Source organism: Phalacrocorax aristotelis, chromosome 22 (genome assembly GCF_949628215.1).
Source record: "Phalacrocorax aristotelis chromosome 22, bGulAri2.1, whole genome shotgun sequence".
NCBI classification, from domain to species: Eukaryota; Metazoa; Chordata; class Aves; order Suliformes; family Phalacrocoracidae; genus Phalacrocorax; species Phalacrocorax aristotelis.
This window is the reverse complement of record NC_134297.1, coordinates 861,632-886,041: the sequence shown is the minus strand read 5'-3', so window position 1 is coordinate 886,041 and position 24,410 is coordinate 861,632. Positions and strand designations below refer to the sequence as shown.

The window sequence follows — 24,410 nt, the reverse complement described above, 5'->3', positions numbered from 1 at the left end:
AAGCTATTGCTGCAGATGAAAGGCAGGAATATATATATTCTGATATTGAACATCTTTGTCAGCAGACATCAATATTGTCTTAGCATAGCCGCTGCCTTCTGGCTGTTTGTTTTCTCCCTGGCTTTGCTGGGCTTCCCTCTCCCCCGCTGTGTCAGGGGCTGCTGGACTTTCCCTGCCTCTGCACATCACGCGTTTGCTGAGCAACACGCTGGCTTTGCACGGGGATACAAACCGGAGGCTCCTCCCGGAGCTTTCCACAGGGAATAAAGTGCATTAGTTAATTTTACAGTTAACAGTCTTTTGCAAAGACCTGCCTCTGTGCCAGGCAACTCGGAGTGGTTGGTACCCGTCAGCGGCTGTACCAGCCCTCGGCTCCCGCTGCATGCTTAGAAGGCTCCCGGGAAGGATCCCAGCGGAGACACAGCCCGAGGCGTGTGCCTGCCATCCAAAAATAAGCCGATAGTTCCCCGTTGGCGTGCACAGGCTTGCATGTGCACAACCTTTCTGTGTGGCGCTTAATAAGGCGTGCAATTTTCATCCTTCCTCTTCCACTGTCACTCACTTCCCTGCCTATCTGCACAACAGAAATTCCTTCCCGGGCCCCCATCCTCTCCTTTCCCTAATGCTCTTCACTTTCAAATGCTAATAATCCACAGCACTAAAAGGCTTAGAAGTGGTTCTAGATCGTTTGATCTTTGCCCTGTGATCTACTTTCATCTTCCAGCTTTCAAATGTAACTTCAGATTTACTTTAACCTGTTAACGCGCTTGGTATTCGCAGGCGTGCACTTTTGCATGCTTTGCATCAAATCCGCCCAAACTCTCATGAAGACGGGGAAAGTTAAGCCTCTGGAGGTTGACTTTTCAGGGCGGTTGGTCACCCACCGTGCCAAATACGCAGGGATTTTTAATCTCCTCATGCATCTGTGTTTCAAGAGGTGCTGCCTGGTCACCCCAAGGACGGGGGACGTGGTCTTGCCCGCTGGGGAGGGGGATGCTGGGGGAGCAGGGGCGGCCCCAGGCACAGCCGGGACCTCTCCCAGGGGATGCGGCAGACGGGGAGCCGTGCTCCTCCTTCCCCTTTTGTAATCGCACCTCCGGAGAGAAGGGCTTCGAAACCACCGCTTTGTTCTGGAGCTCCTCCAGACTGCCTCGTCCTTGTCGGAGCAGCGGTAGAGACACCAGAGCCCTCTCGAAGCTGTTAAACCTTCATCTGGCCGGCCAGCCAGCGCCTCCACCCTCGCCGAGAGAGGAAGCCAGAGCGCCAGGCAATTTTCAGACATTAGGGAACGCAATAAATCAGAAAGCAGCAGTTACCGAGTGCTTTGCTAATGGACGTTTCCTTCCAGAGCATCCCCTCTCGGGCTCCCCAGGGGCACGGAGACTGCTTTCGCAGGGGGAAGCCAAGGGGAGCCTTGCCAAGTCCTGATCTTTGCTGGAAAATGTGCTGAGGGAGGAGAATACAAGGTGAGAGGAGGGCACTGTCCCCGGCCGGAGCTGCAGAGGGTCCGGCTCCTTTTCCCGGTGGAATCGTGCCCCCTGGCAGAAGGCAACCCTTCTGCGAGCCGTAGGCTTGGCGCCGCAAGTCCCTCCTTCCGCGGGGTCCCCGCACGGTCTGCCCAAGTGTCTCCTGCCCCCGGGGCCGGCGGCCACCCGTGCCCGTCCCCCTGCGCCTCGCCTCTGCTGCGGGTGCCCAAACTGCGGCACTTCTCAAGGAGAAGCGAACTGCTTAATATTTAAACCGAAGCAGCCCAGGCAAAGCTGTTTTCCTTTTTTTATTTATTCTTTTAATTAAATGCCAATTAGAAAGGAAGAGAGGAAAAAAAAAAAAGGCGTTAAACACTTAAATACACACTCCACCCAGGTTGCTCAAAGTTGCTACGAGCTAATTAGCTACTTAAGTCATCATTTGAAATTCCATATCAAACAATTCATAATCTGCCGCAAAACCGGCGGCTAGCAAGGAGAAACCCTCAGCCTCCCTCGCAACGAGCGGGCAACCGCCCGCGTGCCCCCTGCCCGCGGGGCCACTGCCACCTCCGTGCCCGGGGACCCGAGCCCCCCAGGCTCATTCCTGAGCCTCCCCCATCACCCCGCAGCAGAGCGGCATGGGAAGAACGGTGCGTTCGTTAGAGGCAGCGGCTCAGCCTCCGCCGCCATCAATTCCGGCAGCGCCTGCGCTGTCCGCACATCCGACAGCCTCTTCCACTCCCTTCTGCAGGAATTATTAATTATTGACGCTGGCTCCTGTGTGGCACGCAGAGGAGCTCGCGGTGGCGGTGGAGGGGACGGGCGTGCTGCGGACCGGCCTTGTGGGGAGCTTTTCTCCTCCCTTTCTCCCGCTCTTCTTTTCATTAGCAAAATCAGCGTGCAGAGCAAGGAGGAGCGGGCCAGGCGGTGCACGCGCACGCGGCAGCACGTGGGGCCCAAGGGGGGATGCGTGCAGCTCCGGTGCAGGCCCCTTCGCACGCCCTGAAATCTGGTCCCCCTCTCAAGCCGCGGCTCCGCGAACCGGCCGGCTCGTGCTGATCTTGGCAAACGGCGACACCAGCTCGTAAGCTGCAGGCCTTAAGGACCGAACCGCCAGTAAGCCCAAATATATCCATTTACAGATGAGCCAGGGTGGTTTTCAAGGACGTCAGCTGCCGCCTGAGGATGACCTCCTGATTTTCTGCATTTTTTTTTTAATTTGCTGCTGGTGTTGGAAGCTGCTTTTCCGGCAGCGCCTCACCTTGGGAGCAGTGGGACGGGGCAGGGAAGCTGCTGAAGCTCACAGCCCAGCTCCTGCCTCTAAGCTAAGCTTAGGGGTTTTTTTGCTGTTAGAAAAAAAAGGGTGGAAACACATTCTTTTAATGCCGGTTTGCCCTTCCCCTGCTCGCCTGCCCACCCGCCTGCAGGAGGGGTGCCGGGGCAGAGCACAAAGCACCAGGAGCCGGCGCAGCGTGCAGAGCTATTTATTAGTATTTGCATGCGTGCTAATAAGAAAACATCATTTCAAACTTCAGCCCTCATCTGCCTGCTACAAAACAGCAAAACAAAGTCAGCGAGAGGCTGTGAAGGGAGAGCATGTTCTAAATGCGCCGGGGAGAATTCAAAGGCACTTTAAAGTGGGGATGTGGTCTGGGGAAGAGTCTGTTTTCAATGCAGATTTGTTTTTGTTTGAATTAGTTGATGCTTATTTTAAGCTCCTGTGGCACATTGTCATCTCTGGATTGCTTGTTTTCCTGTGCCAAAGTCAACCTTAATTTCTCCCCTCCTTTCAAGAGGGAGCTGTGATTTTCCCTCTGCTGCACAGAGCATCAGATGGGCAGGACAGACCCAGCTTCTCTAAGTAATGCTGACAAGATTACCTACTGATTGCCGGAGTAAAATGTTGCATTTCAACTAAAGCTGGGGCAGATGGCAGAGGAAAGCACTGGAAACTTGTCTCTAATTCCTAGTGAAGGCCAAACCTCGCGGGCACCGGAGGGATCGCTTTGGATAAGCTGGAAAACTGGCTGCGTTTCTAAAGCTCATCCCGTGACCCCATGCGTCCAGAGCCGTAAGGGCTGCAGCCTGGCCCGTGTCCCGGTGAACGCGGGGCTGCTCCGCTGGAAAAGCCCCTCTGCCGATGGGAGCCGGGCAGCTGCTGGCATCAGGAAGCCCCCGCCTTCACCCCTGGCCCCGTGAGGCTCACGGGGCATCCAAGAGGAGCCTCCGGCAGGCTTTTCTTCAGGAAAGAGTAGGTGCCTTGCTTCTGCACAGAAGGGGCCAGCCTCCGGGGACGTGCCGCCTAGCCTGGGGACGTTTTACCTTTCGGTGGTACCAGGAGACTCGGGATTTGGACCCCCGCGAAATGGCAGGAGGTGTTTGCAAGCCCCTGGGAGGCTCCTCGCCTTCCCAGAGCACAGTGAAGCCAGGACATCTCCCGGCTCCCCGGGGCGGGCACGGGGGCTCGCAGCCCCGCAGCCCCCAGCTTCACAGGAGAGGGAAAACAGGTCCAAGGAGGTGACGGCCAGAGTTTCCTGGTCAAACGGCGTCGGCCGTCACCCTGGCATGCCGTGGCCAGGGTGGTGGGTGCCGTGGCGAGACCGCCCACCCTCCGAGGACTGTGTCCTGGGTGTGGGGGCATCCGGGTGGGTGCCACCCTGCCCGAAAGTTGGTGGAGGTCGCGGTACTGCCTTCAGCTGGACCCAGGCAGGCCAAAATCAGGCCGGCTCCGCAGACACTGATGGAACCCAGTCCAAAGGGTCAAATATTAGCTAATTAGTTTCTTATTAGCGGCTAACGGCCAGACACTTCTCCGGCATCTGTCACCTTCGCTGGCAGACTGGGCGGATGCTGAGGGGGCTGGATCCGAAGGAGGGCTTTGAAGGAAGGGTCTGGCAGCCCCCGCGCGCTCTGCCCGCGGCCCCCTCTCTCCCTCTGACCCCGTTCATGATACCTCTCTGGTTGTGGTTTTGTACTTGGCACCGACGTCTTTGAAGATGGGCACTTCATAAATAATTTAAGGCAATAAATAAAGCTCTTGATCTTTCCTTGAGGTTGCCCCAAGACACGCTTCTCCTGTGTTTTGGTTGCTCGCCTGTGTCATACCTCAGCCTGCTCTGGTGCCCATCGAGCTTTCATCCTGCCGGATTTGCTCTTCATTAGTCACCGCCGAAGAGGTGCGAGGTTCGCCGGGGGAAGAGGGCAGGCTCCCAGCCCACGCGTGTCCCTCGGCGCTGCTCAGCCCTCCCGAGACTCCTCCTGGCCTTCGGCAAGATCGCTCCCGGTCCCTGGGGGCTGTCAGTCCCTGGGATTTCAGCTCAATCATTTCTGAAACGGGGAGCTGTAGCTAAACCGCCTTTGCGGTTTAACAGGATTTTTCACAGCCTACACAGCAGAGGCTAGAGCTGTTCATCACCTGCTGTTGTAATCTGCAGCGTTAAGCCTCCAGCTCTATACGGAAAGCTTAACTTCGCTTTGCTTATTTGCCTTCTCTATTCCCTCGCATCCGGCAGCCATCTTTCAGGGAGGAAAAGTTAATCTTCTTTTCCCCTGACTCCAGACAAAGGCATTTCAAATGAGATACAAATTGCTGGTGAAATTACTGGCTTTGAGCCTCAGCTGGGAAGGGCCCACTTGAAAGAGTCCCCACCAAAGGGAAGAAAGTCATATGCAGGAGACGCCCGGGCCTTGCGCGCCGTGTTTATTTGTCTTCTCTGGGGCATCGCTGCGGATTAAACAAGGAACAGTCGAAGAGCCAAGCGTAGGGCGTGACTCGTGCAGCCGGGCGAGGCTGATGGAGGTGCCCGGCCCGGGAAGGGGCAGCGGGTGCTGCTCGGAGCCGGGGCTGGGGGGACGCCTCAACCCCAGCGTGCTCTCCTGCCTCCATCTTGCACCTACAACATTCGAAATAGCTCGCCCGACCTTCCCCTCCCGGCAAGGCTCGGTGGGTGCGGCCGTGGCCGAGCATCCCTGGGGCGCAGGTTGGCCCGCCGTGTCCAGCGTCGGGCTGCGGAGCGCTCTCACTTCATCAGCTCTCATTATAATCACTGTCTCGGAAGATAAATGTACAACTTAACGCGGAGGTTTGCTCTCTGGTGAAACAGAGAAGTTATAGATGTTAGCTTTGTAGCTTCGTGAAAATGCTTTCTTATGGAACCTGAAATGGCCGAGATTAGATTGAATTAATATGTACGGGTTTTTTAATAAAGATTTCTAGCAGAAGCATTTCATAAAAATGCAAATCTCAGCTGAGATTTATAATTAGTAGAGATACGTGTGGAACCAACAAATTATCAGCACAGCCGAGCTCTCCACAGATAACTGCACGGGGCTGCACGCTGCATCCCGCCGCAACCCCTGAACCTCACGGGGAGCGCGGGGCGCTCCGGGAACCGCGTGGGAACCAGCCGGAGCCGCACAGGAGAGCGGGAGGCACGCGGGGACGTGGCAAAGATCCTGGAGCATCCTCTGCCACTCTCCCTCCCTCCCTCCCTCGGAGCGGGATGCAGGATGAAGACCTCCTGGCCTACTTGTCCTCAGCGGGGCAGCGACCCTAATGCCTCTGCGCGCTCCTGATCCTCCTGAGCTGCAGACGTTTCGCAGGCATGTGACCAGAACCCTGGTGTGCCAGGAGCTGTGGTGGTCCCGTTCCCTCTGGGACAATCACTTTGGAAGACATGAGCTGGCATGTGTTGATTTTTATGGCATTTCACAGTTTCCTGAGCCTCCCTAAGTCGTGGACCCTGGGCACCATGTCAGAGAGCTGCAAAAAAATCCCCAGTTGCAATTGCTCTAAAGTTTTTGGGGAGAAGGTGAAGGGGGAAAGGGCAGGGAGCCTTTGGAGGAGGGCTGCTCTTCTCAGGCAGTCCTCCACACGTCACGCTGCAAGGCTTCATTTCTCTTCCCTTCTCTCTCTGCCATTTCTTCTGGAGGCCAGGAGGAGACCCTGGTGGAATATTAACTCTGCGGTCGCCGAGCGATTATTTATTACAATCATTGCTTTCAGGTCCTTTGACTCCTCTCTGTTAATTAGACTGCAGGGTATAATAAACATGATGGAAAGCGCCCAGGCGTGGGAGGCTGGGGAAAGCGTGGAGGAGCAGCCACGCCGGGCACAGTGGCCACCACCGCCGCGTCCAGCCTCGGCTCTGAGCAGGAGGGCAGAGGGAGATGCTCCGAACCGAAACGCTCCTCCTGGGTCTGCCGGAGCAGAAGCCGCTGCCCCGCGTTACGCTGGCCCAGCACCCCGGCTTCGGTCCCCGGGGATGAAGGATGCCACGCGCAACCCGGGGGAATCGTGGGGATGAGCGGAAGCCGGGCCCGAGGCAGAGCTGTCTTGCCCCTGCCCTGCACTGAAGAAATATTAAGAAAGGAAGGAGAAATGAGCTCATTTAAATGGCATTTGAATCCCCCCCCGGGGACTCTTGCAGAAGCAGAATGTGAATAGTGCAGCTGAGCGCTGGGTCTAGAGCTGAGAGCAGCTCTGCTCCAACAGTTATTTAAAATTTAAACCCACAAATTAAACAGATTCTTTTTTATGATGATAGAGTCCATGTCCCGGGTCCCCGAACACCTCTCGCTCCATGCAGCGGCGCCTCGGGGACTGACGCAGCTGAAATACCGCTGCTCGCCAGCCTCTCACCGCGTTCCGGCAGCAGCGCTCTCGTTTCCAGCCAGCCCCGCCGGTCTCTGGGGGTCCACTGGTGGGGCGCCTTCTGCTCCCCCCAGGGTTTTCTCGGAGGCACGGAGAGGCGAAGCCGCCGGCCTCCCCTCGCCTTCCCGGCGCGCCGCTGTGGGGCAGGGGCGAGCTGGGGTCTCAGCCGACTTCTGCTTTTGAGTTTTGACTTCATTTTTTAAATTATTGCTCAAAGCACAACCGTAGCGAGAGGAGAAGGAGTCCTGACATTTGTGTCACAGAAGGAAACCTTTTTGTTTCTTTATTCTTTAAAGGCTGCCTTTTCTCCTGCTGCTACCTGTTGCTCTGAAGGGATTCGGTGAAAGGAAGCTTTGGATGACAATGCTGAAATTGGAAGCCCTGCAAGAACAGCAGGTCATGGGTGAGAAATGTAAGTGTCTTACAAAACAGGAAAAAATCTAGGCATCATTAAGAGAGGCGAGCTTGCCTCTCTGCCGTTTAACGCTGCAAAGCAGCCTGGGCAGAAGAGCGTTCCCTCCAGGCGGCCGGGCACGGCAGTCTCGCTGCTGCTCTGAAGCCGCGGTGGGGCAGGAGGACTTTTTTCCATTGACGCTTTTCCCCACAGAAGACAGGGGTTTAATTAAAATAAATGGGCTGACGAAATGTGTCTCTCTCCCTCAGAAGGTCACGGTTTTGCTGCAGAAAGGCAAACACCACCGAACGCGTCTGTAATCGACATTAATCCAGTTCCAGCAGCGCGCGGACAGTACTTTGGGGTTTTCAGGGTTGTCTTTGGCAAAAACGTGCCAGTCGTTTGTTCTGTCCTTGCTGTTTCAATGAATTCTTGGGATTGTTTAAAGAAACCTGACTCATTCCAAGACCCGAGCCGGTCCCGTGAGAGGGAAGGAGGCCGGCTGTGGCAGCGCGCTTTCTGCCAAGCCCAGCAGCCCCAGCATCCTCCTCTTCCTCCGCCGCTCACCAGTCCCCGGCGGCTCGGTGGCCCTGGCCAGGGTGGCCAGGGATGGACAGACTGATTGAGCTTTAACCACAAAAGCCAGGAGAGGAGCAAGACTCCAGGCTCCCTGTGGCAGCGCCTTTCCCCACAGAGGGGCAGGGAGCTGGGTGGGCACTGTGGGATACGAGGTTAAAAAACACTCGGCTCTCAGTCCGGGTCTCCCATGCAACGCAACGTAGGGCAAAAGGGAGAGAAAGAATGCGAAAGAAAAGCTATTTTATTTCAGTGCAAAACTCTCCACTTTAAATACCCTTTTTATTACAGTATCTGCATAGTAATACTAATAATAGATCTTGTTGGCAGTTCTAATGAGGCCAGAGAATATAAAGTTTCCAATAAAGTTAATTGTTGCCTTTAACACTCTCATACATTTATACATGGTAAATCTTTAAAGAGAAAAACACTCATTTCTTTTCCATTAAACATTCAGGACCGGTCCATCCTCCGATGGGCCAAAAGCACATGCTCTGCTGGGTCAGCGACTCCACCGAGAAAGTCAAGTTATTGGCAAAAAAACCTCTGCCAGAGCCTGAAGTGGGGAACTGGGGGTGGGAGGAGAGGGGATTTGTCTTTCCTCGGGGACTGGGTTGTCTGCTGCCTCGGATCTCTCCTGAAGTGGTTTTGCTTAGCCTGTGAACCCCTGCAGGGACTGATGAAGGAGGTCATCCTTTGTATTTGAAACTATCTATCAGGCAGTAGCTTAAAAAAACCCCCCACATTAAAAAGCTAAACGGGACCTTTCTCAGGCCGAAAAGAAGGACTTCAAGCTGACTTGAAATGGAGAGTTTCCTGGGCTGCTGGAAAAGCGCCTGCCTGCGCAGGCGGCGGGGCCCGCGGCCCGGCCCGCTCCCGCGCCCCCTCCCCGCAGGGTGCCGCTCCCCGCCGTGGCTCATGGGGGACGCTGCCATCGCCTGCGCCGGCGCTCCTAACAGGTGGTTGGATAATTAAGTGTGCTTTATGCGCACAACACTGTTTTGCTCAGTGTAATTGCAGATTCCATATAAATAATTCACATGGAATTATTATACTGAGGACATCACCCGCCTCCTCATAATTTGCTTAACTGAAATAGGCTCTTTCATCACTAGCGGTGATTTGCTTTAAGACCGTGTACACACCATCCCTTACAGCTGACTTCGGTGGAGATTACTGTAAATTTAATTAAGTTATGCAAATTGTTTGTCCACTCTGCGGTGGAAGGGTGTGAGGCCGCTGGACCGTGCAGCCAAGGGCAGGGAACGGGGGCACTGAGCCTGACGCCTCTGGAAGAGGTGCGGTATTATTAATAAGAAAGTAATAATAGCGACCGACTTATGAACTTGCGTGTCGCGCCTTGTCCCGAGGGAGGTTCCCGTGCTTCTCCCGGCACGCCCTGCTCCCGAGGCTGCGGTTACCATGGCATGGCGGCTGCTCGCCCCGATAAGGCAGACAAAGGGACGCTGCTCTTCGCTATTCAGGAGCTCGCCGAGATGAGCCTGGCAGCCGCGTAGAAAAGATCGCTCCAGCCCTTCCTCCCGCATTGTCTCCTCCTTTCGCCCCCTCTCCGTGCCGACTGATGATCAGCCGCAGCCGGATAAATGGCGCGGGAGAGCAACGTTCGCTGCCCGGCCGCGCCGCTGCAACTGGGCTCGGGGGTCTTACCGGTCTGGGGGTGGCACTGGGCAGCCCACAGGGCATCGCCGCCCGCCAGAGCTGTGGCCACCCTGGGGCCGGGCTCTCCTCGCTGCCTGCGGGCGGGTGCCCGGTGCCTCCGAAGCACCGGGCAGCTTCCGAGGGGCTTCATGGGGCTTTGGGTGCTCCAGGTGCTTGCCAGCAGCCAAGGACAGGGCTATATATTGGCAATGGCAACAAGTCCTGCCTTGGTGGGGGTGGAGAAGGTGACTGGGGGCCTTGGTTCATTGCCTCAGCCCAGATCTTTCCTCCCCATCCGGGAGGCCCCATCCGGGGCCCCGTCGCTGCCTTGTCCCTTCCCAGTGCGGCCCAGGGGACGGTGACCTGTCCCGTACTGCTCGGCGCGGCCCCGAGCTCGCCCCTTCCGTCCAGGGCGATGAAATCACTCTAGAAACGTTAATTAAGAATGAGGCTTCACAAAACCCCCAGGCAGCAGATCGTATGATTATCCCCATCTTACGCATCCAGAAGCTCCGGCATGGAGAGAATAAGCGACCTCTCCAAGGTCACCCAGCGTGTCAGTGACAGAGATGAATTCAGAGCCCAGGAGGGGGCTTTAAAAGAGATCTCCTTATCTTTATTTCTTATTGCATTTAAAAATAAAACACAGTTATTAAATATCATAATACCCATAATAGATTTTAAACTTGAACTGCATCCAGAGATGCTAAATGATAAATATAGCTATTATCAGAACAAGCACTCGGTGAAATTGATAGCTAGCATTTGTTTAATGAGTGCGTGTACACACACGCGTGGAGGCACGCATGTGCGGAGGGAGGGGGGGAGGCGTTTCGAAGGCTGATTTAGAAAGAGAAGTTCTTATGTGATAGCGTGCCGTCAACCCGTGGGGCTGAACGTCCCAGGAAAGCACCGAGCCGTGAATTCATTTTTAAGGACCGCTTGGCACCCGCACCAGTGGATCCCATGCCGCTACGGCTCCAGGACTGGGCACACTGGTATGAGAGCTGCCCCGGAGCAGGGCCAGGAGGGAATCCCACCTGCCTTAGGGATGCGCTCGATGAGCAGCTCTACGCGTTTGAAGGGGAGACTTAATGTACACGGAAGCATTCACAGTGCGGCACTGAGCCCGGGGTGCTGGGGGAGCACTGCTGGGGGAGCCCTTCCCACGCTTCTGGGGGCACAGGTTGAGCGAGCTCCGACCTCGGCAGAGATAGCGTTAAATCCTGTCACGCTAAAGGTCACGGCGAGACCCAGTAAATGCCCGTTTAACAATGGGGAGAAATATTTTTATCGGTAACCTTTTGAGAAGGTAGTTTAATTGCACGCTAACAGTCATTCACAGAGGGCCGCCAGAGCCGCGTGAAAGCAAAGGACGAGCGTTTGAAGGGTCATTAAAGTTGACCACTTGGCCGGCTGAGACACGGCGCGTCTCCCTGCGCGGCTGGTGCCTGCGCGGCCCCGGAGCCGCTGGCGCGGCCGAGGCGGAAGCCAAAGCTGTGCCGCCGCGTGCCGCCGGGCGGGCAGTGCCGTGAGCGCAGCTGTAGGGGCGGTGGTGGCAGGGAAAGGCGTTTCAGAGGCAGCTGCTGAGCTTCGGGATGAGGGAGCTCTTCTTGTCGGGGCAGCGTTGTCTCTTTTCTAAGCCTGGTGCTGTACACGGGAGCCGCTGCCACTTCTTTCTCTGGTGCTACTTCTGTTGTTTGTGGAAACGCTCAAGCCCTCGGCAAGGGAGAACATGTAGGCAACTAGTCCCCCATCCCTCAGCATCCGCGTCTCCTGCTGGGGGCACTGGGACCATGTCCAGGGCAGGGCTTTAGCCACCGAGGTTTGTAGCAAGGGGTTAAAGGTTTCCCTGTTCCCTGACCCAGGTGGGGAGAGGCTGCAGCTCTGCTAAATGGCCCAAGGACATGCAGGTGGTGTAGGTGAAAGTGACGGTGGTGATAATTGAGGGCTAGTTATCTGCTGCTGGCACGGGGTCACCAGGAAGCTTGGCTGGCACCGAAGGGGAGGCTGAGCGTGGCAGCTCATCCCTTGGGGGGCTGGCTGAGGAGGGCGGCTGCGCGGTTGGTGGCGCTCCAGGGAGCGGGTGAGTCTGTGAGGCTTCTTCCAGGCTCGCTCAGGAACGCGACCTGCCGGAGATGCCCTAGGCTGGGGAGGGGCTGGGGCCTGCTTTTGGGTGCAGGAATGAAGAAAAAGGTTATTTCTTTTGTTTCAGCCTGTTTCCTCTCAGCTTTGCTGGTTGGGCTGAGCTGGGCAAATTACCCAGCTCTGAATGCGCTTTGCAGGTGCTTCTGCTCAGGGGCTGCCCCCTTCTCCAACCTGTCATGATCCCTCTGACGCAGCCCTTAAGCAGGTTGTTTCCTCTCTCGGTATGCTCTTAACCACACCTTTTCCAACACTGCTTTGCCTTTATCTTTATCTTTCTAGACTCTAAATATCTGTTTGCGTCCCCTCTATGATGTCCTGTTTCAGTTGTTGAGCGCTTATGATGCAGAAATTAAAGTCTGGCTTAGTTTTAATAGCTGCAGGGAAAGGGAGGTGTGAGGTCTGCTGCAGCAGTTATCTCGGGGCTACCCGGGTGTGAGTTTTGGCTGGAGGCCACCGGGTGCCGCAGAGTGCCAGGAGCTGTGCGCCCGCTGCAAAACGAGCCCCTGTCTTCCCAAGAGCTGTTTGCTCTTGGATTATTTTGGCCCCTCTCTTGCAGACCCTTGAGCCTATATTTAAGGGCCTGAGCATCCTTGGGCCCTGTGAATTTGGGGAAGCTTAAGGTTTGGGTGAAGCTTTGGAGATGAACGCTCTGAGAAGCGCATCATCCGTGGTTTGGGCTGGACTTGGATGGACAGGGCGTGCTGGTGAAAACCTGCGCCACCGCCGCTCGGTGCCGCGGTAGCCAGCAGCTGCGAGATATTAATGGCACCGCTTCCTGCAGGCATTAGGAGGCTTCATTAATAAGTGTCGGGATGTTCTGCTGAAGGGGGTGGTGCAGTTGCGTTCAGCACCGTTACGGTTGTGTTAAATGGAACAGGAAATTAAACTGAGGGTGACGTCGGTCGCTGGAGGGAGCAGCCTCCCCCGGGAAGCAGCTGCTAGGGGGACAGGGCTGAGCGCTTCGGGGTTTCAGGTGGAGCATGTGGGGCTGGAAAGGACAACCCGGGAGCTTCGCTGCCCTAAGACACAGGGGCCTTCCACCTCGCTCCACGCGGGGGCGCGAAGCTGGTGGCGGGGGGAGCAGCTCTGTGCCCCCCGTCCTGCCGGTGCTGCAGCTTGGCCAGCAGGCTCTGCAGCTGACCCCCTGTCTGTCCTCGACCCTGTCCCTGCTTTATTTATCTATGTTTTAGCAGAAGCGTAATGTAAATAAAGCGCCGCCATAAAAACGTCAGGAAAAGTTCAAACCTATTCATTATCTATTTCGCTCAGATTAAAATTTCCATGAAGGCTGCTTGGTTTTGACTTGGGTTGCTTTCCTTTTAATGAGCTTGATATAGAAGGTAAAAGATGCTAATTCATCCTTACATCTCTATCATCTCCCAGCTTTTGCTATATAAAGCACCAAGGTCGCATTCTGGGGAAATGTCTTTTTACCAAAGGTGCCATAATAATAATGAAGAAGCAATTTGTTTCAGCAAACTGCCTACAGTAATGAAGCTTAATTATAACCGTGTTATTAATACTGCTGCTTAAGGTAATTCACTTCTGAGCGGGGCGCAGAACAGTAAACTATAATTTAAACAAGAATCGAGACCTAATTTAAATCATCGGATCTGCTGTGGAAAAAGGCAAACAGAACGACTGCGCTCGCCCGCGGTCGGGAGTTTTCCCTCTGTTCAGCTGGCAGCCCTGCTGCAAACCCTCTCGCTGCCTTCGCTGCTGCCCTGCTCCCTAGGAAGGCCTGCAGAGGCACCGAAAGCAAGCCGTTCCTGCTGCCCGGAGGGCGCGCTGCTGCGTGGGCACCTGCAGGCGTCTTACAGCTGTTATTGACCTCCCATGCACCTGTAAAATACAAGAACATCTATCTGCCCTAAAAAAAAAGGTGATTTTAGGATAGCTACCTGCAGCAAGCGTTCAGGGAAGTCCTATGTGCTCCCCAGAAACTCCTCCCCCACCCCCCACCCCCGGCATGGCCATCGGCCTCAAAAGCCCGGCCTCATCCCCCGGTGTTTCAGTATACATATGAAACGCCACCCTTAGAGTGACTTTTCACTTTTATTTTTTCTTCCACTCCATGATTTTAGGGCTCGTGCCCGGAGGTTTGGGATGCTTGTGGATTCCCAGTGCTTCCCATCTTGCTGCTTCCCTCCTCTGCCTGCCCGCAGCTGTGCCCCTCGACTCCAGATCTCTCTTCCACGCTGAGCATCTCCATCCAGGTCCCTCCTTCTGCGCTGGCCTGCTCCTCCCTGCCGGAGGCACGCAGGCTGTTGCATGAACTACTTCGCTCTCAGACGCTCTTTCCTTTCTCTTCCAGGCCTCCGCTTCCCCCTTCCTCCGTAACGAGCTGCCTTCCCTTCGCATAGCTGTAAGCCCTGACATCCTCCTTCCCCGAATCCCTCATTATTTCTGTTTCTTCCCCGTGCTCTCTCACCTCAAAGCCTCCTTTCCACTCCCACTCCCTCCAGCAGCATCTCTGCCTCTCTGCCTCAGCGCTCGTGTGGTTACACCAGCTCTGTGAAGCCAAATGACACGAGATGATATTTGTGCTTTGCCAGTAATAACGTTTCCTTGCAAACCCCACTTCAGTAGGAAAGGGAGTAAGGAGCCGCAGCATCCCCTCTCTCTCCCTTCCCACTCCTCTCCAGGGCTCGCTGTCAAAGCTGCGTTTCCAAATCCTAGCATGCAAAATTCATTCATCCACGTGGGGTTCAGGCAGCTCGGTTTGCTCGGCGATTATCCCCCAGCTCACCCTTGTCGCTGCCAGGTGTGGCTCTGCTCGAAATGGTGGCAGAGGGGAGGAGGAGGTGGTGTGCGGGAGAAGTAAATAGGTGGAGTGTTTCTTCTCAGGAAGGGGAAAAAAAAAGCCTCCATCACTGTTCCACTTGACTGCAACCTCCCGCAGGCTGTTTCATCTCATATTATCTAAGCTCCAAGGGGGTGTCCAATTTGAGGAACAATAACTATAAAGTCATTTACAGTCCCCTGCTGCGACACAGTACATGATAGCCTGTGTAAAGCAGCAAACAGCCTTGATGGCCCCTTCTGCAGAGCCCGGCTCGGGCAGCAGCACCGGTGGGGTAAGCCGGCTCCTCGGCGGCGCGGGGGCCAGACCCTCCGGCGAGGGGGCCCGCCAGGGAGCCGGCAGCTCATTTCACATCGAGAGCAGCGTGAGGGCAAGGCTTCAACCTCCCGCATCCCTGCTGCGCTTGCAGGAAGGTCATCGGGGCCGCTGTGCCGGCTCGCATGGAGCTGATGCGCAGTTACCACCTGCCAGCTGCAGACCTTCTCTGCACCAGCATTTTCCTTCCAATTTCCCGCTGTCGTGTTGCTGTCGGTGCAGCTCCATGGAGGTTACAACAGCTGTGATGAGCCCGTTCAAGCTGATCCTGCCTGTGGAGCTGGATCAAGAGCAGGAAATTGGAAAAAATATGAGAGCTTAGTGTCCTGCCTTCAGGACTGTGCCAGTGGGCTTCCCAGTCCCCGCTTGGGAGTGGTGCTGGGGGGACCCTGGGATGGGGTCGGGGGGTGCCTCGGCAGCCTCAGGACAGCAGCAGCGTGAGCTCTCTGGGTGCAGGGATGCAGCTCTGCTCCACTCCAGCTGCTCAACAGACCTTCTGTCTGGGTGCAAATATCCTCCCAGGGAAAGCTCTTCTTCGCCTCCTCTGCAGCACTGACTCATCTTGATGTTTTTCAGTCTTTATCTCCTTGTGTGTGAGGTTTGTTTTTTTTTAAATAACTTTTTGGGACCGTGCCAAAGCTAAACTAATGGAGGCTTCGAAGGAGGGGTTGTGTTACAACGGCTGCCATCGCAGCCAGCGCCGGCTGGCCTTTGCTTTGGAAACCTCAGCGGGGAGGCTGAGCAAACCCCAGTGTGATCGTGTCTCCCCTGGGAGTGAACTCCCAGTACTTGCCACTTGCTCGTTTTCGGAGGGGGGCTGTGTTAGGGACCCGCCACCACGCGTTCATGTCACGTGGACCTCAGCCGTGGCCACGGTATTCCCGGTGCTGGCACAGATCTGCTTCTGCTGGGCTGCCGTCGGCCCCGTGGGCGCCGGTGGCTTCTGCCAGGCTCACTCGTCCCGGCCGCCTGCTCCAGCAGCACACTTCATAGCTGCGCCTCTGAACTACAGGCTTAATCCGTGATAAGAGACTTGATCTCAGCGGGAGAGAGTCAACTGGCAAGCACTCTGAGTGATATAAAGCAGCCCAGCGGGACAGAATGCATTACCTAGCAATTATTTTAAGAAAACCAGGGAATATCTGGAAGTAAAGCCCAGGTACTGAGTTTCCCTGTGCATTTGTATCACCTTGTGAAATGCCTGGGAATTCCCAGGGCTTCCTCGCACTGCCATTTAAGCTGAAAAGCCAAGTCCAGCCCCTGGCTGGGAGACGGTGGAGGGTGAGGTGGAGAGGGCTGTAGGCTTCCCTCCCCCCGGCTCGCTGTACCGCTCGGCGCAGCAATGAGCCCCTCGCCAGGCGTGAGCCGCTCACCCCATTTGGGAAGGCGGCTGCAGAGCCCAAGCCGAAGCCCTTGGAGAGCACAGCCAGAATCCTGCTCCAGGCAGTGTTTGTCGTCCCTGGGCAGAGGCGTTTTATGCTGAAAGTGTGGGATGAGGTGTTGGGTTTCCCTTGCGCTAGTTTGCTGCTGGAAGAGGGCTCCCACGGCCAGGGGCAAGGGGGGCTCTAGAGCTTTCCGCTCCCTGAGATCGCTCCTCCGGCCAAGCGGCTGCAAGGCTGGGGCATCAGCGAGCCCCCTCCCTCTGCAGGGTGGACCGACATGAATATTGGGAGAACAAGTAATAATGGATACACCTGTTAAATGGGATTCGAACAAATCCTCCTGCAGAAATACTCTTGCTAGCTCTGTTTAAAGAATAAATTGAGTCAAAATGAGGGACTCCATGACAATTTATATGGATGTTCTACATGATTCAATACTGGGGGAGAAGAATGAACCTATTACAGTAATTAACTTATTGCACATCAAAGCAAATGTGCTAAAGAAGCTTTTCTGTGCAGCTGTTCTGTTCAGTCTAGGAGGAAAATGGAAAAATAGGGGGAATAAAGCGTGCCTTCCCTGCCATTACTACCCTCTAGTTTAAAGTGTCTCTCCAGGGGACTTTTATACCTGTGGACCAGCTGAGAAACCCTCTTTGGGTCCACTGAGACCTCCTCAGAGCCTCTTCCCGGCGCCCCTTGCCTCAGCCTCCACAAGGAGCCCCTGTGGCGGCACGGAGGGTGGTGGGCAGAGCGTCCCCCTCATCCAAAGCAGGTTCAGCTAGCCTGGGTCTAATTTAAAACAGAGTTTGAGAAGGGGAGAAAAAGTAGTCAGCAGGGACTTTGAGAAGCGCTGAAGTTTTGAAGTTTTAATTGGGTTTTATCTATTAGTTAATCAGGAAGTATTTTGGTGACAATTAGGTCAAAGCCTCTGGCATATCTGTGAAGCAGCCATCCATCATTAGCCCCACCTGGGCTTGCGAAGTGGTATTTATGAGTCTCCAACTGGTAAAAAAGCCCTTCTAAGAAATTAAGGTGAAAAGCACACTCTTGACCATGGGGGGAAGGCTGTCAGCTGTGATTGATGGCCGGGAGTGGGGAAGAACAGCTGTTTATTGGGTCCGGGAAGGTTTGAAAGCCTTTGTCTATCAGGAGCGGCTGGTCCCGGAACGGTCGATGCGAGGCTTTGTCCCAAAGGGCTGAATTAATGGTGCCGGGGCTGTGTGGATGCTCCGGGGCAAGGGCCCAAGGAGGACATGGTGCTCTATGGCCAGAGGACAGCAGGAGCATCTCCTGGCCACGTGGCCCGTGCCGCAGGCAGAGGGACCGATGCAGGTGCTGTGTCTCTGCCCCGCGCGGCGTCGCCCACCGCCTTTGGCAGGGAGCAGAAAGGAGGGCTGGAGGGCTGGACACGTTCGCGCCGGGCTGAAACATGGGCAGCAGCACGCCAGGCTCCCTCCCATGTGCCGAGGGGCTGGTTTCTTGGCCGTGCAGAGCTCGTCTCTCCACAGGCCGCTCTAACCTCGTTGCTGCAGTGAGAAAATAGTATTTTCCCGGAGTCGCTGTGCGTGTGTGCCTGTCTAAATGAGTATTTTTCTCGCAGCTCTGCCCAAACACATTTAAAGCCTTGAAACTCGGTTAGGCGCCCAATGTTGCTCTCCTTGAGAAGGGGGGTACGGCAAGGGAGGCAGCGTGGAGGGATCACTCCTGTCCCTTTGGAGCTGGGGCTGGGGCGAAGCCTGGCACGGATGGGACAGACGATCCCCGGTAGATCCGAGCGGGACAGAGCGATACCCTTAGCAAAAAGCCTGCTTAAACATCCCTCAGTTACGTTTTCCTTTGGAGCTGATGCTGGTCCATCCCAACTGAAATGATTTTTTTCAAAGCAGATCGAGCTAAGTAACATGTGTCTGAAAACCCGAGGCGTTATATTATTGGCTAAAAGTTGTATTTTTCAATTGTCAGAAGGATGTCAAAGCAGTGTATGTTTTAGAAAGGAGGTTAATTTATTGCAAGGAAACAAAAGACTTGGAAAGCAGCTACAAACCATCTCTTAAAGTGTGGGGACAGAACATATCAGTCAGTATTATCTGGATTTGGGGGATGTTTGCTCGCTCCCTTGTTTGCTTCCCTGTTTGCTGCCATTTGTCTGGATCTTGAATTTTTGGTTCAGTTTGAGATGAATCCTTCAAGTTCTTGGCAGATAAGAGAATTATTTCCTTCCCAGTTTGAGTCTTCAGATGAATCCCTCAACAGTGGAATCCGCTTGGACCAAAAACGTCCTGGGCTGCTGACCTGCAGGGCGTCTTTCAAGGTGCGTTTGCTCATTCAGGCTATGTCGGGGGCTGCGGATGGAGCAGGAGGTCAGGATTTTCCTCGGGGAGTTGGGCAGAAAGCCTGTTGAGTTGGTTTTGTTATTGGATACCCTCAGAAAGATGGAGAGGAGGCGAGGGAATAATCACACTGAAATGAGAGGTGAGGCGAGGCCGGCTTTGCTTTCGGGCGCCTTTGAGTGGAGCCTGCAGACCTCGGATGCGAGTGTCGGCAGCTTGGTTACACAAGGTCCTCCTCGCTAAAACAAACACGCTCGGCCATTTCCCTGCGAGTCTGCTAGAGGCCAGGCAGCCAGGAGCCCTTCTCTCTTAATTAGCTGCAGCAGAGGCTATTCAGCAGCAGAAGTATTGAGCTGCCAGGCACACGGGGTACATCCCTCCTCTCGGTTAAGCGGTAATTACTCCTAATTAGGAGCGGATAAATATTTAATATGCTTTGGACTACTGCAAGTGACCAGTGGAAACCCAGAAGTGCTGGAGAACATCTCCTCGCTGGCTGCAAGTCCCTGCCACGGCCACCCCGCAGGGTCCCTTCAAGGGACACGGGACCCGCTTTAGCTTTTGCTGCCGCCTTGCCCCCGTCCTCAGTGTCTCCCCCTGTTTTCAGCCCACCCGGAGCACAAGTCATCCCCCCACGGGGCCGCAGGATGCTTGAACTCCCCATCGCATCTCTCAGCGCGGCCCTGGGCAGGTAATTTTCCCCCTGCCCCTTTAGCACCTCTCTGTGCTGCCGAAATGAGGGCAGTCACGACTGCCCAGCTCACAGGCACGCTGGAAGGCCTCGCTGGCTTGTGCTGGTAGGTGTTGTGCACACCTGGAATTCCCGCTGCCGCAACTTCTGTGCCCCTGGGATTCCCGCTCCTCCTGCTCCTGCGCTGCCGGCCCTCTGCAGCGCGTCCTGGTAGGCAGGAGGGGACGCAGCCGCAGCTTTGCCTTTATTACGTGTCTGTTCTGTAATAAACAGCAGTGGATATTCATTATTATTTAAACACCCCGTGCTTCTGAAGCCTTATTTAGGCGGCGTTTTTGCACAGCATATGTTGGAATTTACAGTAAGTGCAGCCGCTCTACAGTCAACATTTGGTTTCTCTCACCCACAGACTGCAGTGCTAATTAGGGGAGGTTTTCCCTTGCTATCCCGGGGAGGTCAGGCACAGCAACTGGCATTTCGCAGAGATCCACGGAGAGCAATGGGAGAGCTCAGCTTGCAGGAAGGTAGGGGGAGAGCTCCCGGCGGGGCAGGGGAGCTCAGGAGCTCACCAAAGCGCGGTCCCCCGCCGCCGGGGCTGGCAGGGCTCTCCGGAAGGATGACACCTATGGTGGATTAATGGGGAAGGAGCGCAAGTCTTCATCATGGCTGGAGAGATGGTGGAGATCTTGCTGCCGGGCTGTTGTGCGCTGGGTGCAGGGCAGCTGCACCCGCTGCTGCCTTCACTTTCTCGGCCCTCGGCAGCATCCACGAGTCATGTAGGTGCCCCTCGGAGGGGAAATGTCGCACTTTGTGGCAAAGCTTCGTGACTATAATGATTAACAAAGGGCTGGGGTGGGTGTCCTTGATCTTACGCCCTCAGGCATTGGCCTGCAATGAGCCTCCAAAGCATTAACGGGCCTGGTCAGGGGGTGTAAACAAGGGCGCCTGAGCCTGTCCCGGTGTATTTGCGCAGCGCATGATGCAAAGCTTTCCAGGCACGGGCTTTGAGGTTGTAGAATCAAATTAAACTCCATCCTCCTCTGAGCTGCATCGTAGGCAGTCATGCCAGCTCGGTGGGATAAAGAGCGGTGCAACCCCCAGCCACGGCGGCTGCTCCAGCAACTTTGCCTTTGTACACATGCACAGGCGGCCGAACAAAAGCAGAACGGGTCCCTGCAGGCAGGGAACAGCAAGCAAAGCTGCTTTTGTGATTCTGCCCGCTGAGCAGAGGCAGCCCTGCTTCCTCGCTCGAGATATTATCTGCAAGCTGCTCTCTGTAACTTTATTTAGATCTCTCTGCATTAATTGCAAGGAGAAGGGCGCAAAAGTTCAGAACGGGAGAGATGGAGCTTTGATGTGGGAGGCTGTTGTCTCTGGATAAAGCTTTATATTATTATGTAAAACACGAAGGGCACTGGTTAGAAAACTGCTGATTAATTTAAGAACTCTGTCTTCTCCGGCTCTTCCCCTTCCTTTGTGTAAGGAGTGAGGGGGAGGCAGAAACACTTGAGAAACTAACCTCTTAGTCCCGGGCTCGCGGCAGAGGACAACAGTGGAAGGGAGAGGTGGCACCACCACCGCCTGGCCCGGCCCGAAGCTCCGCGTGGCTGGAGCGGGGGCTGGCACCCATCCGGCACCCCAGGGGCTGCTCCGCTGCCAGGGCCTCTTGCCCCAGCCCGGCCGGCGCTGCTGCTGAAGGCGTAATGAGAACGGTACACCCCTCACCCCCAAAAATCAATATGGAGACCTAGGGGGTCACCTAATTGGATACTGCTCGCCGAGAGGCTGTTACAATAAGAAACCCAACCACACCACTTCAGAATGTCTGCGAGATCGTAAATCATATTCCGAGCCCGGCTCAGCCTTCTCTCTGTCTCGATGCTTCATTGATCCCATGCCGTCGCTCCCCCCTGCATGAGAGAGCTGGCGGCGGCGGCGGACGCGGCTGCTGTCGAGCCGGGCTGTGCCGAGCCCGGCTGCCCTGCCTTGGCTGGACAGGCGGTGCTCCAGGCTCCCAGGGATGTCCTTTGGTGGTTTTTCTTAGCAAGTTAACCGTTTATCTTTTTAGCAAAGAAATTAATTCGGATTTGCTGCTTTATTTGTGTTGGTGCTGGCTTTGGAAACAACCCAAGGATGTCAGCTAAATAAAAGGTAATTAATTGGTGGTGCTTGGCTTTGCCCTGCGGTGCCCTGTCTGCATGGGCTGGGGTTGGAGCCTCTCCTCCCCACCCTGCCTCACGTCGTGCTGGGGCCCCTGCCACCCCCGGCAGCTTGCACCCCATATCTCGCTTTGGTTCTTCATCTCCAGACCCTGAGTCTCGCTTTTCGCGCTCAGCCTGCTTTCCAGGTTGGGCTCAAAAGCCCGATTCAACAGGAAACAATCTGTTCCCAATAAAATCCCATACGTACGTGCATGGCCGTGGCACGCATCCCTTGCAGGTATTTATCTGAAGCTGCCTCTTCTTGTCCTCCTCCAGGTGCTGGGATCTGTTCCTCTTATGCTGGGCTGGACCTTCCCACCAGAGGCCGTGCCAGGGGAGCAGGTAAGGGAGAAGTTCCCATAGTACCGCTCAGCCCCGTGCCCACCTCCCCACATCTCCCTGCTCTGGAGGAACCACAGTGGCTGGAGGAGCCCCCCTGCTTCAGAGATGCTGCTGCCGCCTCATGGGGCTAAGCTCTCCTGCCACCCCCAGCCAGGTCCCGCTTTCATAAATCTGAGCCTGAGTGATTTAGAAACTGCTTTGCCTTCCCTGCTTGCCTAGCAGCCTGCAAACCCCTCGCCACTAAATCACCTGCCTGAAGGGAACGTGTCCAGCTGCAGCACGGGGATGGGAGGGTGGGGAAAGGGAAAGGGGCTGGTGTGCAAACAGGCTCACAAGGTGAAGCCCATACAAAAAACCCTGGGCAAAGCCAACCTGGGCGTGAGCCTCGCCAGCTGCGCTCCCCTGAAAAGCACAACGCGGAGCTGAGGTGGCTGTCGTCTTCGGGATGCGTCTCTGGGACATCCTGCTCTGGCTGGAGCTCAGCTTGCAACCAGCAGCTAACCCTGCGCAAAATAGATCACAGAAGCGGCGTGAGTCAGAGGCGCTTCCAGGCTGTGTCCCTGCGAGCGCAGATAAGGCACCCGGCCCCGGCGGTGGGGGGCCCTGGCTGCCCGCACCGCTCCTAATGCACATTTACTGCCGCGGCCGTGGAAAAAACGCTCGGATCTTGCTCGAGAGCCTGCGTGCTCCCTCGGATGCACCCAGAAGGATTGCTCGGAGAGGAGCAGGAATAATCACCGCAGACCCAAGATAAAAAAAAAAGTAATAATCAAAGACTAATCCTAAAAACTCTCCTTTAATCTTTGTGCTTCCAGACCTAGTCTCCCTTTCATCTAGGACTTTGCTGTTCTCTAGTTATTCTGCAGTTACAGAAACCACAAGGCTGGAAGAGGGGAAGAAAAAAGAAAAGATTAAATTAATGAGCAGGTAAGCAGGTTTATTATTTCGTCTGATCCTTCCTTCCTTCCTGCTAATTTCTCTGAGCCAATTTGGGAGGTTGAGCCCAATGCTAACTTTGTGACACACTGTTGTATCCGTTTTCTTCCTTAAACCATTTATCTGAACAATATTAAGGCCCAATTTGCACAGCTGCTTTAAGGAAAAGCGCAGGGAGGGTGTATCAGCCAAGCCGCGGCCTCTGATGAGCGAAGCAAAGTGTTCCCCTGCCTGGAAATAATGAAACGGATACTTTGGGCTTCTGGTAATTATATATGTGCTGTGCCATAATTATGCAACATGATACTGCTTTTAATATTACAATAATATGAAGCGATAGCGTCAGCAGCTGCAGCACCCGTGCTGGTGAGAAGTGGAGTGCGTGCCCAGGAAAAGCAGCTCGCCTCCAGAGGCTTCACTTTGAGAAGAGGGAGGCAAAATGCCGGCATGGAAATTGGGTGAGCATCCTCCAGCCTGTTGCTGCAGGCTGTCCTGAGGCTCACTTAAAGGTTAGATATCTCCACGCACCGGGCACGTGAGCAACGTCTCCACGGGACTTTGAGATGTCCTGGGCAACATCTTGCATCCGAGCAAAGGCACAACAGAGTTTAAACTGGAAATGCGGAAGAATGTGGGAGAAGGAGCATCAAAGTGCCTGGGTGCTGAGCCCACCCTGTCTCTCTCTGTCTTCTTCAATATATTCTGCTTTCTGAAAAGGCTCTGACCCGTTGTAGCTGCTGGCATCCGCCCAGCACGGTGCATAGGATGCCCTGATGCTCCGGGCACGCAGGGCCACAGCCTGGGGTCTGGGCTGCCCGCGGGGGGAGAGGCCACGTCGATGCCGTTAGGAAGAGCGCGTTGCCACATCCTGGATCCCAAGTCTCATTAATCCAGCGAGTGAGTAGGCAGATGGGAGAGGCGATCGATCAAGCCCCAGTGAAAGCGTTTTCCGCCTGGGGCTGGGCCGCTGCCAGGCGGTGAACGCCGCAGGAGGAAAGGCCACCCCGGACGGGTACGTGTGCGGTGGGGGAAATGAGTTATCATAACTTACGGAGGTTATGTGGCCGTGGCAATTCTCAGTGACCCATTCAGAAACACACTCGGAGCGGAGGATGCTCAAGCAACTGGGTCTGTCCTGCTGGCTGATAGAGCTTTAGCTTGATAGTTATGAACTGGAAATAGGAAACAGTCTGGTGCAACGTGTGCCGTGTTGATGGCTCGTGGTCTTCAGCCTTCCTGCTCTAGAGCAGTGGTTTAAATTAATTCTCCTGGTGCCCTTTGTCGTGCTTGTGTTTCAAAACCCAGCCGCAGCCCGCAGAGAGGAGAGCGTGCACCGGACCAGGCTCAGCATCCCCGCCGATGCCCCTGCTGTCATCTGTATTTGTCTTGCCTCTTGCCTCCTCCCTCCCCTGCTTCCCAGTGCCAGCAGGGCGCTGCCTGTCCCTGCACAGCCACGGCGAGGACCTTGCCCGGGGCTTGCTCCTCTGGCTTGCCTAAACTTCCCTTTCTAA

General features: G+C 55.3%; 1 protein-coding gene and 1 long non-coding RNA gene across 7 annotated transcripts in view; one reads left to right on the top strand and one right to left on the bottom strand.

Moving 5' to 3' along the window:
- The window catches only part of LOC142067471 (uncharacterized), a 161,423-nt gene that overhangs the window by 51,476 nt on the left and 85,537 nt on the right, over positions 1-24,410 (top strand). Inside the window, exons 1-3 of one of the 6 annotated variants that reach the window (XM_075116100.1) lie at positions 19,798-19,944; positions 21,898-21,963; positions 22,779-22,890. In XM_075116100.1, the coding sequence (XP_074972201.1) occupies positions 19,920-19,944; positions 21,898-21,963; positions 22,779-22,890 (203 nt within the window). In that variant the 5' untranslated portion in view covers positions 19,798-19,919. The other 5 variants (XM_075116101.1, XR_012664060.1, XR_012664058.1 and 2 more) reach the window with 5 other exon arrangements.
- On the bottom strand, positions 18,579-20,628 carry LOC142067472 (uncharacterized). Its single transcript, XR_012664065.1, has 3 exons — positions 19,990-20,628; positions 19,544-19,680; positions 18,579-18,793 (listed from the first exon to the last, which is right to left on the bottom strand). It is a non-coding gene; the product is annotated as an uncharacterized LOC142067472 (long non-coding RNA).